Below are 17602 nucleotides of genomic sequence, written 5' to 3'. Positions count from 1 at the left end.
CACATCTTTTGAACAGTGTCCTAATGGGATTTGATGTCTGTCAAAAATCTGAAATTGCAATGATTTGAACTGTTAATACATCATTATCCCTGTGTATTAATCAATCCACAAGATGCATTTACACAAAGCAAATATGCTAAACTATTTCTCCTGCTGAGAGAAGCATCTCCCTCCTATTATAGCAGCATGCTACAGAGGAATTAATAATATGATTCCCTCGTTCAGCTCTCCATCCAACACAATAATGTCCAATTAGAATTTGTTGGTAGCTCCATCTTTCCAGTGTTCCACAACCCGTTGTGGATAATTCAAAACACAAATGTAGGAAAAGGGCACTTAGTGTAGTATTTTAAACACCAATAATAATGTTTGAGAGCAGCATAATTTTTTTTTTTTTTTTTTAAATATATTATGCTTATCTGTGACGTCTTTTAAAGCAGATTTCTCCTTGTTTGATCAAATATAACTAGATAACGATGTCTTTTACACTAAAAAATAAAATGCAGACTGAAAACACGACCACACACATGTAAAATCTTAGTGTTTATTTTGGGTAAAAATATCAGATGCTTATTTGTGTAGGAGGCGGCACCAAATCCGGTTGAAAAGTCTTAGTGTCCGGACACTATTAAAGATGTTCCACTGATACTGAGCTTTCCCCACTTCAACAGACTGCTAACGATATTACCATAAAATTGTGAGGACGAACACTCTGTGTGTTTCGTTCCTTAAACTGTGTTAGGGCTACTGTCAACATCGCTTCTCACAGTTTATATAGTTTCTAAAACGCACGTCAGGGAGTGGCGTACTCTCATCAGGGAATGATTCAACCCCCCAATGGAGCCGGTCGCCACCACCATAGGGAGTGCCTTTTGATCCCTGCTTCTGGCACCCACCTAGGAGCTGTAGATGGCTTGCCAAGGTTTCCACCTCTTCAGAGAGTGTGTTGGATTCTCTGCCTCTTGCAAACAGGTCTGGTGTTACCTCAGCCTGGGATGCAGTCAGAATCTGGCTGTTCCTCCCAGGAGCAGGACGAGTTAGCTGGATGTTATGATCTAGAGGATCCTTTATATGTTGAGGAAGGTCCTACTAGTCGACAAGAGGGGGTTGATCCGTGCACCAGTTATTGAACATCCAAGACACGGAAGTTTCGGCCATTTCAGAAACTTCCCTGATTTTAAAAGAAAGGCAAAAGGTTTATTTTCCTTTTCACTAGCTAGGTCATGGCAGTTATGGTGGATTTTCTATAGTCCATGGGAGTGAAAGTCACTCCCTACTAGGACGATCTTCGAGGTCCAGAACAAGAGTGTGTTCTTACCATTAGATAACATACTTAATTTGCAGAGTGTAGTAAACATAACATATCTCTTATAGTATTAGCTTTTCTATTTATTAGAGTAGAAGGACATTTATGTAAACAATATAATATCACTTGGGATAAAATTTGTGTGAATGAGTAAGAATGGTCTAACAATAATATAAGGTCTGAGTAGTTAAGTGTGGGACCCTGGAAAAGGCATAGTGGGTGGTGGTAAGTTGAGATGTTAGTAGAGGTAAGATGAGAAAAGGGAGAGGGGAACAGTTACTCCAATCTATAACTTCTATTGAGAAGGCTGTATAATTGTTTGGGCTAAGAGTCCTCAAACTGAGAAAGTCAGGCTGACCATATATTTTAAAAATGTAACTGTCCAGTCATGAATACTTGTAATCTATTCTCAATGGTACACTAGCCAGATCATATTCATAACAACTTTAATGGACTCAGATTTCTTCCAGTTATATAGTGTGGAACATTTTGCAGCTTTTAGGATGTGTCCATTTGTGGTACCTTGTAGAGTAGTAAATGGGCACTCTGGTCTAATAGTGTGAATTTACTTTCTCTTAACGATGTGGTCATGTGAGACTTCGGTCACTGGGTTAGAACTGTGGGCTCTGCAAAAACACACCAAGGCATGGAGCCAAGGATCTCCCTAACACTGAACTGACTGAGAGCTTCTGGGTTGAATAAAAATGTAATTCTGTTTGTTTTACAATTCAAGTAGGATAATAAGAATATTTCTCTTTCATCCTATCTGGGGTACACTGCCACCATGGGGTTGTGTGAGGGGAATAGGAGTTTGGCACTTAATTAGTTAACTCTGTTAATGTATGCTGCTGACAACCACCTCACCTCTGCAACCTTCCTGTAGTCTTAAGTATAAAGCCCCAAGAAAGGGGAGTCAACCAACCAAAGACCAAACAGAGGAAGAGCCGAATAATGGCTTCAGTAAACAAGCTGTTAGTTAGCCATTCTAACTACATTGCGAGGATGTCTGTATACCAGGATCTTCTAGGTCAATCTGGAGCCACAAGAATGACCCTCTCTCTCTCCACCTTCTTTAACAACTGCAGAAGCATTGGAGCTGGCATGGGACAGACATGGCTTGCACCAAGACGGCCATTGGTTCTCTTGCCCTTGAACAAAATAACTCCACCATCTGATTAAAAATATCTGGCTGAAGAAACCATACCCCTGGGATGAAGACTACCATGGTGACCTTTAGGGGCTAAAGGTATTCCTGATATTGTGGTGCAAACCATGCTTTGGGCAAGGAAACCGGTTTCGACCAAGAATTACCACAGAGTGTGGAGAACATATATTTTCAGGTGTGAAAGTAAGGAACTTCTTTTCAGTTGCCCATGTCTTTTACGTTCTTACAGGACTGGCTTGACTCTGGGTTGTGCCATAATTTCAGAGAAGATTGGCTATTTAGCCAGACTTCAAACATTTTTGCATGGTGTGCTCCATGTACAACCTCCTTACCTTTTTCATTGGCTCTGTGGAAACTCAACTTGGTGATGAATGTTTTACAGCATTCACCTTTTGAACCCTAGGATTTAGTAGAGTTTGTTTCTGACTCTGGAAAACGGATAGGACAGTCCTTTGTACCAAGCCTTTCAGCCGAAGATGGTCTCCAGATTTCACCTTAACTAAGACACAGTGATTCCAGTTTTGGACCAGGGTAGGTCTCCAGAAGAAGATCTCTTCAGCCTCTGGATGTCATCAGACCATTGGGACCTACGTTAATAAGACTCGACAATTTGCAAGAAAAAGGATCTTTTGGTTATCTATGATGCCCATAAAAGAAGGCTGACGTCCAAGGTGTCATTGCTAGATGAATTACATTGGTAATCTCGGAGCTCACTCCACCAGTGCTTCCTGGACGGCAGAGCAGGTGTCTCTTTGTTGGGTTACTACCTGTCCTCGGTTTACACATTTACCAATAGTTCTATAGTTTTAATATGTTTGCATCTAAGGATGCCAATTTTGGAATGCAGGTGCTTTACACTGCTTCTATTGAGTATACCAACCTGTAAATGCAGCTTTGGTGGTGTTCCCCGGTTGGATGCTCGAGGAAAGGAATTTTATACATACGTTAAATTATTTTCTCATGACCCATTAAGGGGAACTGGATGGCCATGTAGTTCTTTGTCCGTTTGGTTGTTTTGGGAGAATATGGCTTTCTTTTCCCTAGTTTGTGTTTCTTCACTCTGTACTGTGGGTTTGGTTGGAAAATAACAAGCTTCGGTGGGTGCGGGATATTGAGGGGGAGGAGCTACAGACAATTGCAAGTTTTAAAGTGCTTGCATTCCTTGCTGCACTTCTATACACCAATATCTCCAGTAGATTTAAGAAAAAAGGATTTAATGCAAGTATAAACATCATGGTTTCACAGGAGGTAGTCAGTTGTGTGATAGGGTAGTAATTGACTGCCTGTTGCCAATTAAACAATAGAATTCTGCTTAATCCATATAGTTTAGGCTTGCATAAAGCATTAATTGTTTCAGATTTGCAATTAGTTGGTATTCTTGTTTCTGACTTTCATATGAAAACCTGTGCCAGATCATAAAATACCTAATGCACAAAGCTTGTAGTGAGGGTTACATTGATGTGTGGATTGTTTGCTTGCAAGATGGTAAAAGTATAAACATAGGACCCAACTCTTTTAGCTTTACCAAAGCATATATTTAAAAATGTAAGTAAAAGGTGTGCTGCTTAATAACTGTCTTTATTTGTCTTCACTTTCTCCTTGTAGACTGTAGGGAACATGGTAAACCATTTGTTTACTCAAAAGCATATTCCTGTACAGAGCCATATTGCAGCTTTGCCCCAAGTCTTGCCAACAAATCCACTGGCACAGACCTATGACTTCAAGCAAGGCTGCCAACAGTGTTATGAGAAAACAGGTAAAACTTCTAAATGTGGACTGCATGTCTTAAAATGTCACGTTTAATCGTTTTTCTGTGAGATTGCTATGGACTAGGTCAGCATTTGATTCATTTATAAATGGCATATTTTCAGGAAATCTCGAAATTCTCAAATGTTGAAACACCATTTAATTTTTTACCCCATCATTGGGCAATAATAACAGCAATAAAATTAACGCTTTGCACAGAGGGCAACTACTCATGTTAAACTGTAAAGAAAGAAGGGGCCCATTACACAATTTTTGTGATTGAGGCAGGTTTGGGCAAAATAATGTACAATTAAGGAGTCAACCAAGAGCAACCATTTATGATGCAGAGAAAATGTGTATGTTCTGAGGTCTGTTGAAATTACTCCAGTTTAGCAGTAGCATTAATACAGCGCTAACGTTTATATGATAACGATGTTGGTGTCAGAAAAGAGGCTTTTCTAATTTAGGAGGTTCATCCTTGCATTTATGATGTCCCATGATGTCCCAAAATGCATTTTACTGTTGTCCTCAAGTTATTTTATCACATTTAAATAATATTTACAAAACTCCAAACTCCATTTATAATTATTTAAGAGGTTTTTCTGACCTTGCATCTTAGGGTAAGTCTAGTAGCAATCATTCACATTTTGTTCTACGTTATACTAGCATTGCTGAATGTGTGACTAGCATTATGGGCACCCACCCACAGTGCAATGTTGGCTGGTTAGTTTGACTAAATTAAGCATTCATTGTACTTTTTGGGATCTCCAACGCAACCTATAGCTTTTGACCGAGTGTGAAAGAAAATCAGGTTAAATGTGTTTAGCTAAGGGAAGAGTGGTGATGCAGGAGGCAAAGCATTGGGATTTGGTTGTTCAGAACCTAGAGTGAAAAACTGGATCAAGATATTTTCAACTCTGTAATCTGCTTCTTCTGTAATTTGGTCATACAGTGTAAATGGGCATTTCATCTTCTAACTGCAGGATAACTATTGGAATTTATTTTTGTTTTGTGCTGTTTTCTATATATTTTCAGGAACAAAGGCTCTGGACTACACCTACAAAGAAAAATTAGAACACAAGTGTAAAAAAGACATTTTATTAGCAAGAATAAGAAGCTCTGAAAACAAGGCATGGCTCAAGATTCGGCAACGACCCATGAAAGTTAATTTTAATGGTCCCTATATGCTGTGCAAAGGTCAGAAAACCATGTTTAGTTGTTGCTGATCAGTATAGGGCAGCTTAATGACCAATAACAGGTCACAATAATTACATATCTTCAATGAACCATAGTGAACAGGGTTGCAAACAATCACTACTTTTTGTGCTAATAAGAAGTTTGTCAGAATACCTGCCAGAAGAGAGAAAAAAATAGAGATTGACATAGTCATGCAATTTTACTACATTCAGAAGTATTAATTATATGGTTTTAAGGGTGTATAGTACTAGTGCCTTTTTTACAGTACATGTCCATCCTTCTCTGGATGCTGGTTCATTTTTCTTTTTATTTATTGATGAACGTTGGTAAAATACTGTACCCTGTCATGTCAGTAGAAAGTGCCGCTTCTGTTTGATATATATTAACATCTCTCTTTATTTGTATTGTAATTGAACACAAAAAAGCACTTGCAATATGACACAAGGAGAGACAAACCCCTTAGAGAGAGAACTGCAGAGCACAAAGTTCATTCAACTGATTTGACTATTACCTGGGGATTTTGTTTCTTCGAATATAGTCTTTACCTTATTCCCTGTTAACTTATTCCTTCTTCAAATTTGTGTGATATTGTTTCTCAGTAGAGTCTAGACCTTCCTGCGCTGTATGAAGACTCAGTAGGAGGTTGTTGTTTTTTGTTTTTGTGTTTTATCGTTTTTGAGTATTTTATGTTTGAAACTGTATAGCTGGGTACACACTACAGAAAATTACTGCAGATGCAGTCGTTGGTAAAATCGCTACAGAAATCGCAAGTCTCGATGAGCATGTAGATTTATGTGTACACACCTACACGTTTTACCTTCAGATGTGTGCTTTTCACCTCTGATAACCATGAAAAGACTGTGACTCTGCATTTCTATAGAGCTCTGTCTACACTGCTGATCGTGAAGGCATCCACACTTACACATTTGCCCGACATCGTTTCATTGTTGATCGCGATTTTAGGAAGCTTCTAAAATCAAATGATACGATGTGCTTTGATTTTAATGTGCTTTAAATTTTTAATGTATCAATCATTCGATTAACCTGGGCCCGGTCAGGTAGGGCCCCAGATTATGACAGCAAGGCCCTGCTATGCACTAATTTGGTTAGAAGGGGCAATCAGCCATTTTGGTGCTTGGTCTGGGGGGGGGGGGGGAGGGGCTTTTTCTTTCATAAGGTTGATCTTGAGGCCCTCCTCCTTGGCATGCTTTTTCATTGCGATTGAACCATGCCAGAAGCAGCAGACCTTTTCGCGCCATGCTCTCCCTTTCTATACCACTGTGTCATGAGTAATAGTTAGGGGTGGTTTATGAGTGAAATTTAACTCAAGTTTACCAGACTTGAGTCTGTTAACAGGTTAGCTTTCTTTTGTTTGTGTTCTATTTTGTTTTCTATATCCTCTACTTTTCTGCTATGTCATCTTCATCATCACCATTTATTTATATAGCGCCACTGATTCCACAGCGCTGTACAGAGAACTCATTCACATCAGTCCCTGCCCCATTAGAGCTTACAGTCTAAATTCCTTAACACACACACACACGCACACACACACATGCACAGAGAGCAAATAGGGTCAATTTGATAGCAGCCAATTAACCTACTAATATGTTTTTGGAGTGTGGGAGGAAACCAGAGCACCCAGGGAAAACCTCCGCAAATACGGGGAGAACATACAAACTCCACACAGATAAGTCCATGGTCGGGAATTGAACTCATGACCCCAGCGCTGTGCGACAGAAGTGCTAAACAATTAGCCATCGTGCTGCCCACATGTCTGACAAGGGATTTCTTCCAGTGCAAAAGCTGTGAAAAATGGTTTCTGTAAAGATCTTTACATGTTGTAAATTGGCATCTTTATCTTATGCGCATACTGTCAGCCTGAGGATCAGGAACCAGTAGGCTCTGGTACCGATGTGGCAGAACTAGCCTGGACTAAGTCCTTAGCCAGTGCGACTGCTCAACTGACCTGTTCTCGTGAAAGGAGTCCTTCATAGATTCCCTCGAGTTCAGGGGAGATTGATGTGGACATATGTTCTCTTTGGTCATGCCTAGCCATGGGCCAGTGGGTTCCATGGAGGCATCTAAAGAGGAGGCGTTATGGGCATGATGTCTTGCAACTTCTGTGCAGGGATAGTCAAACTTTCCTTCTCTTTAGAACAGATGTTTGATTCTGCAACTCCTCCTGCTTCTTGCAAACATAGAGGTATGGTTTCCCATCATGAAACTGCATCAGTTTCTGGCGGGTTCTCCCAATAGGGGGACGATGTAGTCAGTGGTTCGGATTCATTCACTTTTGTTGAAGATCCTTCTATCTGACAAGGGGTGGATGATCTGATCAAGTTGCCTGGTATTGGACATCCAAAATAGAGAGGTTCTGGATATTTCGGTAAAACTTCCCTATTTAAAAGGAAGGCCAGGAATAAAAAGTTTTTTACTCACCGTAAAATCGATCTCTTCATTGGGGGACAGTGCGAGACTGCTCATTTCTAGGGGAGACTGCCGGCAGAGGTGCCAGGTAACAGAGACCAGGCTGCTGCTTACCTGTGCTGGCACCCTGAGTGAACAGAGCTGCAGTCATATTCACTCCTCTGGGGCTTCGGATCGAGTCCCGCGCTGCACCTGAAAAGAAATTAAAATAAAAACATGAAAAACCTAAAACTAATACAAGTATAGGCAGGAGCCTATACCAAAGTCACCTATCTCCTAGACACTTAGAAAAAACTGAGGTCTGAGCTGGATAGGAGGGGCATAGTAAGGGAGGCGAGTGAGGAACAAACCAGTTGATAAGTGCCTAAACTACTAGTCCCACCTACTATACCCAATGTCTCGCAGTGTCCCCCAATGGTAGGAAAGTGAAAATGTTTTTCCTTCCTCTTCCTAGCTAGATGATTTGCTGGGTGAGGTATGGAACACACCAGACTGTTAGATCCAGGTGTCCCATAAGCTGCAAAATTGTTATCCTCTGGAGGATTCAGTGAAGTATAAATTTCCTATTAAGGTGGATGCCTCTGTGGCAAGGTTGTTCAATACCACCACAATTGCCATTCCCAATGTGGCAAACATTAAAAATGGTGCTGTCCGTAAGGTTGATGGCATTCTTAATTCCATTTTTGTGGCTGCAGGGGCCCTTTTGCGACCCATTATAGCCTGTGCCTTTAGTTAACACGATCGTAGAGGTGTGGTCAGAACAGCTTTTAGAAGGCCTGGAAGATGGTAGACCGGGGTCTGAATTGTTGCCTTTACTGGACCAGATTCAATGAGCTACAGAGTATTTGGGGGTTGCAGCTCTAGATGCCGGACTGACTGACAGCAATCTTTGCTCACCGCACTCTGGCTTGAAGCCCAGGAAGTTTGATGTGGAGTCTAAACAGACTCTCTAATAACTTCCTTTTTCTGGGGGTGTATTATTTGGGCTTTAGCTAGATAATGTTATCGGCTTGGCTTCAGGGGGAAGGAATGCTTTTCTTCCCGTTAGTACTACAAGAACGAAAGTGTCCAGGTTTCGCTCCTTTTTGTTTTTCAGGGAAGTTTCCTGCAAGGAAACCTAGGAGTCAATACCCCAGAGGACAAGCTTGCCCACAGGGGAAGTTTGCAGAGAGGCACAGACACATGCTTGGGCGGCCAGTGCTCAGCTACTAGGTCCTCTGGCAAGCCTTCAACATGACTGGTATTCTGCCCACTTAATCATCTGTAGTGGGAGCCTGTGGTTAATAATATGTGGTGGTAACCAGTGGTTAAAGTCCACTGCAGATGCCTGGGTGAGAGGGATTGTGACTTGTGGGTACATTATAGACATCCTCTGATCCCCACCTAAATGGTTCTTCACCAGAGGGCTTCCCGCAGACAAAACAAAAAGCATCTTGCTTTGATTTCTTGAGTGGTCATTCCAGATCACTAAAAAGGTTTGGGATTCTACTCAATTCTACTTCTGGTTCAAAATCCAGACTGTTTGTTCAGGCCAGTTTTGAATCTGAAAACCCTAAACAGTCAACTTCGGGTAGAAAGATTCAAGATGGAGTTCCTGAAATCTGTAGTGAACGGCATGGAAAATGAGGAGTATATGGTGTCTTTGATTATCAAAGGACACTTATGTACACATTCCTATCTGGGAAGGACAACGTTGTCGTCTTAGGTTTGATGTTCAGTCTCATCACTACCAATTTCGGGCTTTTTACTTTTGGTGTGGCCGTGGCCCCAAGAGTTTTCACCAAGATCATGGCAGTCAATGGTGTCTCTGCTGCACTCCAGGCGAATAAAGATTATTCCCTTTTTGGACAATCTGTTGATAAAAGCAGAATCGCCAGCTGTATTTCAGGCCCATTTGTCAAAGACTGTTCCATTTGTAGAACCCCACTGGAATTCTCAATCTCAAAAAATCCATATCGACACCGTCACAGCGAATGATCATTTTGTGACTTTGCTTCAACACCCAGAAACAGAGGATGTTTTCACCGTTGGTCAAAATTCTATCCTTATAGTATATGGTATAATCTCTGTTGGCTCAGAGAGACTTCTATACATTTCTGTATGAGAGTACTGGGCAAGATGGTTTCGACTTTTGAGCCAATCCAGTTTGTCCAGTTTCATGTGAGAGCGTTTCAATTGGAACTCCTCCAAGTGAAACAAATCCCACCTTTGTCTATCCAGCCAATTGATATGCCTTTCCCAGAGTGTGTGTCTGCCTCCTTTGGTGACTGAGAAGGGAGAACCTAATCCGTGGTCGCCTGTTCTACATTTGGGAGTGGACTCTGGATGCCAGCCTTTGGGGTTGGGGTGCTATCATTCTCTCAGGGTTGGTGGACTCATGAGTCAGAACTCCCAATAAATGTTTGAATTGCGAGCAGTGTTCTGGGCTGTAGTCGGCACAGACCATTTGCTACGTGGAACATCTGTAAAGATACAGTCAGAAAATTCCCCGGCTGTGGCATACCTCAATCGCCAAGAAGGGACAAGAAGTCATCCCACCATACGAGAGGCCAGCAGGAGTTTTGTGGGGTGAAACAAAATGTTCAGTCTCTCATGGCAGTCTTCATCCCAGGAGTAGACAACTGGGAAGCAGACTTTCTGATCAGTCAGACTGTTCATACAGGAAAATGGTCTCTTTATCCAGAGGTTCTTCAACAGGTTGTGAACAGATGGGGTCAGCCAGACATCTATATTATGGAGTCACTGTTCAACCGCAAAGTGGACCTGTTTTTTTTTCGGGGGTATAAGACCTAAGAGCAGTCTTGGTAGATGCCATGTCAGTCCCTTGGCAGTTATGCCTAATTTACCGATTTCACCCAGTGGCAATGCTTCAGAGGATCCTGAAGAAGTTAAAGCGAGAAGGGGTTTGGGTAATTCTGGTGGCTCAAGATTGTCCTCGAAGATCCTGGCGATGTCAGAGTCAGTCATGGCGGCTTCATCTCAGACCAGACTTGTTAAGTCGAGGGCCACTTTTGCACCACTGTTTACAGTGTCAAGCTGCAACAGTGTATTTGCTGAAGTCTTGATTTCGAGAGCAAAGGGTTTGTCCAATAGTGTGATCCAAACCATGCTCAAGGCGAGGAAACAGATTTCGGTCAAAAATTACCACAGTGTGTGGAGGCTTATATGCTGCCTTGTGTGAGAAGAAGGTATTTCCCACCTCTTCTTTTTAAGTGCACAGGCTCCTTATGTTCTTACAGGATGGGCTGGAAGCCGGGTTGAGATATGGCTCCCTAAAAGTTCAGGTGTCTGCTCTTTCTTTCTTCAAAGAAGATTGGCTTTGTTGCCATATGTTAAGACATTTTTACAGGGGATCAGGGCAACCTGTTCCAGAAATTATCCTGGTTCACTCCACCTGGTCGGTAGGAAAAGGATTTCACGTATAAGATGTTATTTTTATACATAAATATTTTTATGGATTTATGTATGTTTTTTTTATTTCATTTGTTTTTGGTAACATTTGTAATTGACAGGAAATTGTTGTTTTTGCTGCAGAAATCCAGAGTCGGCAAGACTGTAAATATGGGGATAATTGCACATTTGCATATTACCAGGAGGAGATCGATGTGTGGAATGAGGAGAGGAAGGGGGCTCTCCACAGAGATCAGCTTTTCCAGCTCCCAGGATTGGTGAAGCAAGGGAGTGTGCCTCGTCTACTACATGAGCAGAAGGGCATCTTTACTTTTTTATGCCAGGTACACGGGGTGAAAATAAGGGAAACATCTTTGGACAGTTAAGCAATATTTTTGTCATACATGCGTGTTTCCAAGTCTGAAGTACTTCCAAGTTTTAGCTAGAGGCTAGAGTTGTGTTAGGGGTGAGGTGGTATTGGTTATACTTTACTGTAGTGCTGCATTGCTTGATCCCCACACATATTGATAGATTATTCAGCCCTCTTCTATTTTACTTCCACAACAATAACTTGAAGTGATTTGCTTGAATGTGTTACAGTTAAGTGGAAAAAGCATTTGTTTTCGACTTCACACCTAGATTATCTGATTTAACCAGGATAGGCAACACCATTGACAGCCTATTGATGGATATTATCATCAGTAAATTCTGCAGCAACAATAGGAATGATAGAGAATTTTGCAGGAAGAGTTAGAGAGAACTATAGCTATTAAGCTGAAATAAGAAGCAGTTTCATAGCAAAGAGGACAAAATCGTAGTGTGCTTGTTGGATTGGGGATTGTTTGCTTAGAGGCCAGATGCAAGAAACCTGTTTACAGTTAAGCAGATAATTATTCTTCCATGACGTGTCATTTTAGAATGGTGTTAACATTGCCCATTATGACACATGGCAATGATTTTATGATGTCAGTGCAGTCTCATTGATTAGTATCAGTTAGTGATACTGAAGAGGATAAGGACAATTATTTTCTTATTACAATCTAATCTTTCCCTTCTTACAGGCTTGTTTCGACAGCAAACCCCAGATTATCAGCAAGAGAAATCCAGAGAATCCAGATTTTTGCACTAATCCCAGCAATCAGCACAGCTTTCCTGACCACAAGTAAGTATCCGTCAACTAGTTTAAAATGTAAAGACTTTTTTTTTCTCTAACATCCCTTGGGGGACACCGGGACCTTGGGGTATAGAGTAGGACAGGCGAATGCTGGCACTTTAATTTTTAGTTTAAACAAAAGCTCTGGCTCCACCTCCTCTATACCCCACCTCCTGCCAGAGGCCAGTCTAATTCAAGTGCCCGGGGCTGTGCACGGGGTTGCTTAGCAGCCGTTTTTACTTTTTTTTTAATTTTTTTTATGATTTTCCTCTTGTGCACTTTCCCCGTGGTAGTCTCTCACTCCTCCTGTGTAGCCATCTTAAAAGCTCCTGCTTCTCCCCTTTTCTATCCTGTATACTGTAAGGTAAAGGGTTGGGGGTGGTGTGTCTAGCCTTTGTATTTTTTTTACGTATAAAAATAGTCAGGTTCTGGGCGCTTGTAAAGCAAAGATATATCAATTTAATATGGATAGGTCCACAATACGCTCCGGCCGGAACGAGACAGTTTAGATGTGTTAAACAATAAACATGCATCAATTGACACTGCCGAAAACAATGATAATGGTAAAAAACACAACAAACTCTGTGTGATTGCAAATATGGTTAGAGTGCACTTGCAAGCTACTAAAATATGCAATGACAATTGATATGAACCGCAAAAAGAAAATGTAAGGAAATATAATGTCCAGAGTTGTAAATCAAAATGTTGGTGATGATGAAAAGTGCAAGCAAAAATGAAATTGGTAGCCGTTACTCACATGAAGCAGGGATGTCTGGCTGTCTATAATGCAGACAGGCACTTAGTAGGGGTCCCAGAGTCTGTGCTGATGAGGTTAGATATAACGTTGATTTCAATGTTAAAAAGCACCCAGCTGAATGCCAATTATTGAAACAAGAACGAAGAAGAAAGTTCTTCTAGTTCCTAAAAGGAAATCCTCTCCTTCTTGTTGAAAGAAAAAATGATCCCGCTCAAATAGCGTGTGCACGCTGCGGGATATCTCCGTGTTGAGATTAAATGTATAGATATCAAAATGCCTCCAATAATGGACAGGTACCCAGCAGAATATAGGTGGTGATGATCCAAATGTAGTCCTCCTAATCCCCAAACGTAGTCTCTCTCTTTCTCATAAAGTTGAGGCTAAACAGGGGAAGCGGTAGTGCTGCTGCGGATGAGCGCATACACGCTACAGGCTGGTCTCCGATGTGGATGTCTGTATATGGTAATGTAAGATGCTAGCATGCTAGTAAGTTGAATAAAACTGAGTTGAGGGACAGTCACCAACACGTTTCGCCCGGTGGCAATGGCCAGTGGGCTTCCTCAGGGATAGTAATGTCCAACTGGTCTTCCTAGCCAGTTTTTAAAGAGATCCGGATGTGCCAATCAGCCAAGAGGCAATAGAGTAATTAAGTAATTAGCGAATAAATATGAGTACTGGTGATTGCACAACAATCCAACAGGCATGATGGAAAAAAAAAACAACAAAAGAAAATAGTGCACTAGTTGCAAAACAAAAAGGGAGCTTGTTTGAACATATATAGAAAAATATATATAAATAGATCTGGTTGCATAAATATTAATGAGTGATGTACATGGTATATATATGAAATGGAAAAAAATAAATAATAATAAATAAAAAATAAAATATAAAAAAAAAATTAAATAAATAAAAAAATATAAAATAAAATAAAAAAAAATAATAAAAAAAATATAAAAATAAAATAAAAAATAAGTATAAAAATAAAATGGGAATATGGTATAGCTGGCATATTATTCCCATTGTATCATTGTGTATAAGGACAAATATAGTGGATATATTATGAGTGGAGAATATAACCCAGGTCAAAATCCACATTCAATCCTTTTGGGATCAGGGTTTTAAGATTAAAAATCCATCCCGCCTCTTCTTTTGAAATGAGGGAAATGAAATCTCCACCTCTCCAAGGTTTATGAACTTTACATATTCCTAAAAACTGAAGTTTAGTGTGGTTGTGGTTATGATGTTTAAGAAAATGAAATGATACGGTATGGTTATCTAACTGATTGGTGATGTTGCGAAGGTGCTCTGAAATTCTAACATGAAGTTTCCGGATAGTACGCCCTACATATTGTAGTCCACACGGGCACTCCAACAGATAAACCACACCCATAGTATCACAGGTGATTTTGGTTTTGATCTGAAAGGAGTCACCTGTGGTATGAGAGTGGAAGTTGGTGATGGGCTTTGTTCCCTTATGATTAATAGTTTTGCAGGCATGGCACCTATTGCAATAATAAAAGCCCCCACTTTTCTCTTCCAGCCAACTCTGTTGGCATTTTTCTGCAGTTGTTTTTGGAATACAGCACTTGACGAGCTTAGTGTTAAGCGAATCTGATTTTCTATAAATGATCTTTGGATGTCCGGGAAGGATGTCCTTCAGATGCTCATCCATGCGTAATATGTGCCAATGCTTCCTTACAATTCTTTCGAGTTCTTTATGATTGGAATTGTATTTTGTGATGAGGGCCGGTGGTAAAGGATTTGACATGTCCTTATTTACTTTTGATGGAAGTAAGGTAGCTCTGTCTGTGTCTCTAACTAGATTTGGACATTTCTATCGTCGACAATTGTATACAAACTAAAACTTATCTGAAACCTGTAGATTGTAATTCGTACATCCCAGCATCTAGTGGACATTTGAAGAGATGGCTCACTAATATACCAAAAGGACAGTTCTCTCGAATCAGACGGAATTGCTCTAATCTGGCACTATATGAGGAACAATCTGAGGTTTTGAAGACTAGATTCCTTGAAAGAGAGTATAATGATGTTGAAATACACAAAGCATTCGAACAAGTTAGAGACACAGACAGAGCTACCTTACATCCATCAAAAGTAAATAAGGACATGTCAAATCCTTTACCACCGGCCCTCATCACAAAATACAATTCCAATCATAAAGAACTCGAAAGAATTGTAAGGAAGCATTGGCACATATTACGCATGGATGAGCATCTGAAGGACATCCTTCCCGGACATCCAAAGATCATTTATAGAAAATCAGATTCGCTTAACACTAAGCTCGTCAAGTGCTGTATTCCAAAAACAACTGCAGAAAAATGCCAACAGAGTTGGCTGGAAGAGAAAAGTGGGGGCTTTTATTATTGCAATAGGTGCCATGCCTGCAAAACTATTAATCATAAGGGAACAAAGCCCATCACCAACTTCCACTCTCATACCACAGGTGACTCCTTTCAGATCAAAACCAAAATCACCTGTGATACTATGGGTGTGGTTTATCTGTTGGAGTGCCCGTGTGGACTACAATATGTAGGGCGTACTATCCGGAAACTTCATGTTAGAATTTCAGAGCACCTTCGCAACATCACCAATCAGTTAGATAACCATACCGTATCATTTCATTTTCTTAAACATCATAACCACAACCACACTAAACTTCAGTTTTTAGGAATATGTAAAGTTCATAAACCTTGGAGAGGTGGAGATTTCATTTCCCTCATTTCAAAAGAAGAGGCGGGATGGATTTTTAATCTTAAAACCCTGATCCCAAAAGGATTGAATGTGGATTTTGACCTGGGTTATATTCTCCACTCATAATATATCCACTATATTTGTCCTTATACACATTGATACAATGGGAATAATATGCCAGCTATACCATATTCCCACTTTATTTTTATACTTATACTTATTTTTAATTTTATTTTTATTTTCATATTTATTTTATTTTTATTTTTTATTTTTATATTTTTTTATTTATTTTAATTTTATATATTTTTTTTAATTTTATATATATATATTTTTTTTTTCATTTCATATATATACCATGTACATCACCCATTAATATTTATGCAACCGGATCTATTTATATATATTTTTCTATATATGTTCAAACAAGCTCCCTTTTTGTTTTGCAACTAGTGCACTATTTTCTTTTGTTGTTTTTTTTTTCCATCATGCCTGTTGGATTGTTGTGCAATCACCAGTACTCATATTTATTCGCTAATTACTTAATTACTCTATTGCCTCTTGGCTGATTGGCACATCCGGATCTCTTTAAAAACTGGCTAGGAAGACCAGTTGGACATTACTATCCCTGAGGAAGCCCACTGGCCATTGCCACCGGGCGAAACGTGTTGGTGACTGTCCCTCAACTCAGTTTTATTCAACTTACTAGCATGCTAGCATCTTACATTACCATATACAGACATCCACATCGGAGACCAGCCTGTAGCGTGTATGCGCTCATCCGCAGCGGCACTACCGCTTCCCCTGTTTAGCCTCAACTTTATGAGAAAGAGAGAGACTACGTTTGGGGATTAGGAGGACTACATTTGGATCATCACCACCTATATTCTGCTGGGTACCTGTCCATTATTGGAGGCATTTTGATATCTATACATTTAATCTCAACACGGAGATATCCCGCAGCGTGCACACGCTATTTGAGCGGGATCATTTTTTCTTTCAACAAGGAGAGGATTTCCTTTTAGGAACTAGAAAAACTTTCTTCTTCGTTCTTGTTTTAATAATTGGCATTCAGCTGGGTGCTTTTTAACATTGAAATCAACGTTATATCTAACCTCATCAGCACAGACTCTGGGACCGCTACTAAGTGCCTGTCTGCATTATAAACAGCCAGACATCCCTGCTTCATGTGAGTAACGGCTACCAATTTCATTTTTGCTTGCACTTTTCATCATCACCAACATTTTGATTTACAACTCTGGACATAATATTTCCTTACATTTTCTTTTTGCGGTTCATATCAATTGTCATTGCATATTTTAGTAGCTTGCAAGTGCACTCTAACCATATTTGCAATCAGAGTTTGTTGTGTTTTTTACCATTATCATTGTTTTCGGCAGTGTCAATTGATGCATGTTTATTGTTTAACACATCTAAGCTGTCTCGTTCCGGCCGGAGCGTATTGTGGACCTATCCATATTAAATTGATATATCTTTGCTTTACAAGCGCCCAGAACCTGACTATTTTTATACGTATCTAACATTGTTGGGAGTTTAGGGGTCCCCCACACACTCTCAGGTTTGCATTTGGCTGCTTCATATATTTGGAGGAAGCGCAGCCTATCCCTCTTTTTCAACCATTTTGTATTTTTTTTTATACACTAATGAGCTTTTTGGCTGTATTGCAGGCTCACTTTCTCTTGTGGTTTGTGTGCTGCTTGTTATCTGTATTGTGTGTATTTCATTGTA

At 40.2% G+C, this 17602-nt stretch overlaps 1 protein-coding gene across 3 annotated transcripts in view; it reads left to right on the top strand.

The window, feature by feature from the left end:
• The window catches only part of ZC3H7B (zinc finger CCCH-type containing 7B), a 96686-nt gene that overhangs the window by 34366 nt on the left and 44718 nt on the right, over positions 1-17602 (top strand). For all 3 annotated transcript variants that reach the window (XM_075182997.1, XM_075182995.1, XM_075182996.1), the window contains exons 12-15: positions 4077-4227; positions 5253-5414; positions 11379-11578; positions 12296-12396. In XM_075182997.1, coding sequence (XP_075039098.1) covers positions 4077-4227; positions 5253-5414; positions 11379-11578; positions 12296-12396 — 614 coding nt within the window. The remainder of the gene's footprint in view (positions 1-4076; positions 4228-5252; positions 5415-11378; positions 11579-12295; positions 12397-17602) is intronic.

This window comes from Mixophyes fleayi, chromosome 8, assembly GCF_038048845.1.
Source record: "Mixophyes fleayi isolate aMixFle1 chromosome 8, aMixFle1.hap1, whole genome shotgun sequence".
NCBI lineage: Eukaryota > Metazoa > Chordata > Amphibia > Anura > Limnodynastidae > Mixophyes > Mixophyes fleayi.
Note: the sequence above shows the minus strand (reverse complement) of the source record. Positions and strands in the feature narration are given on the sequence as shown.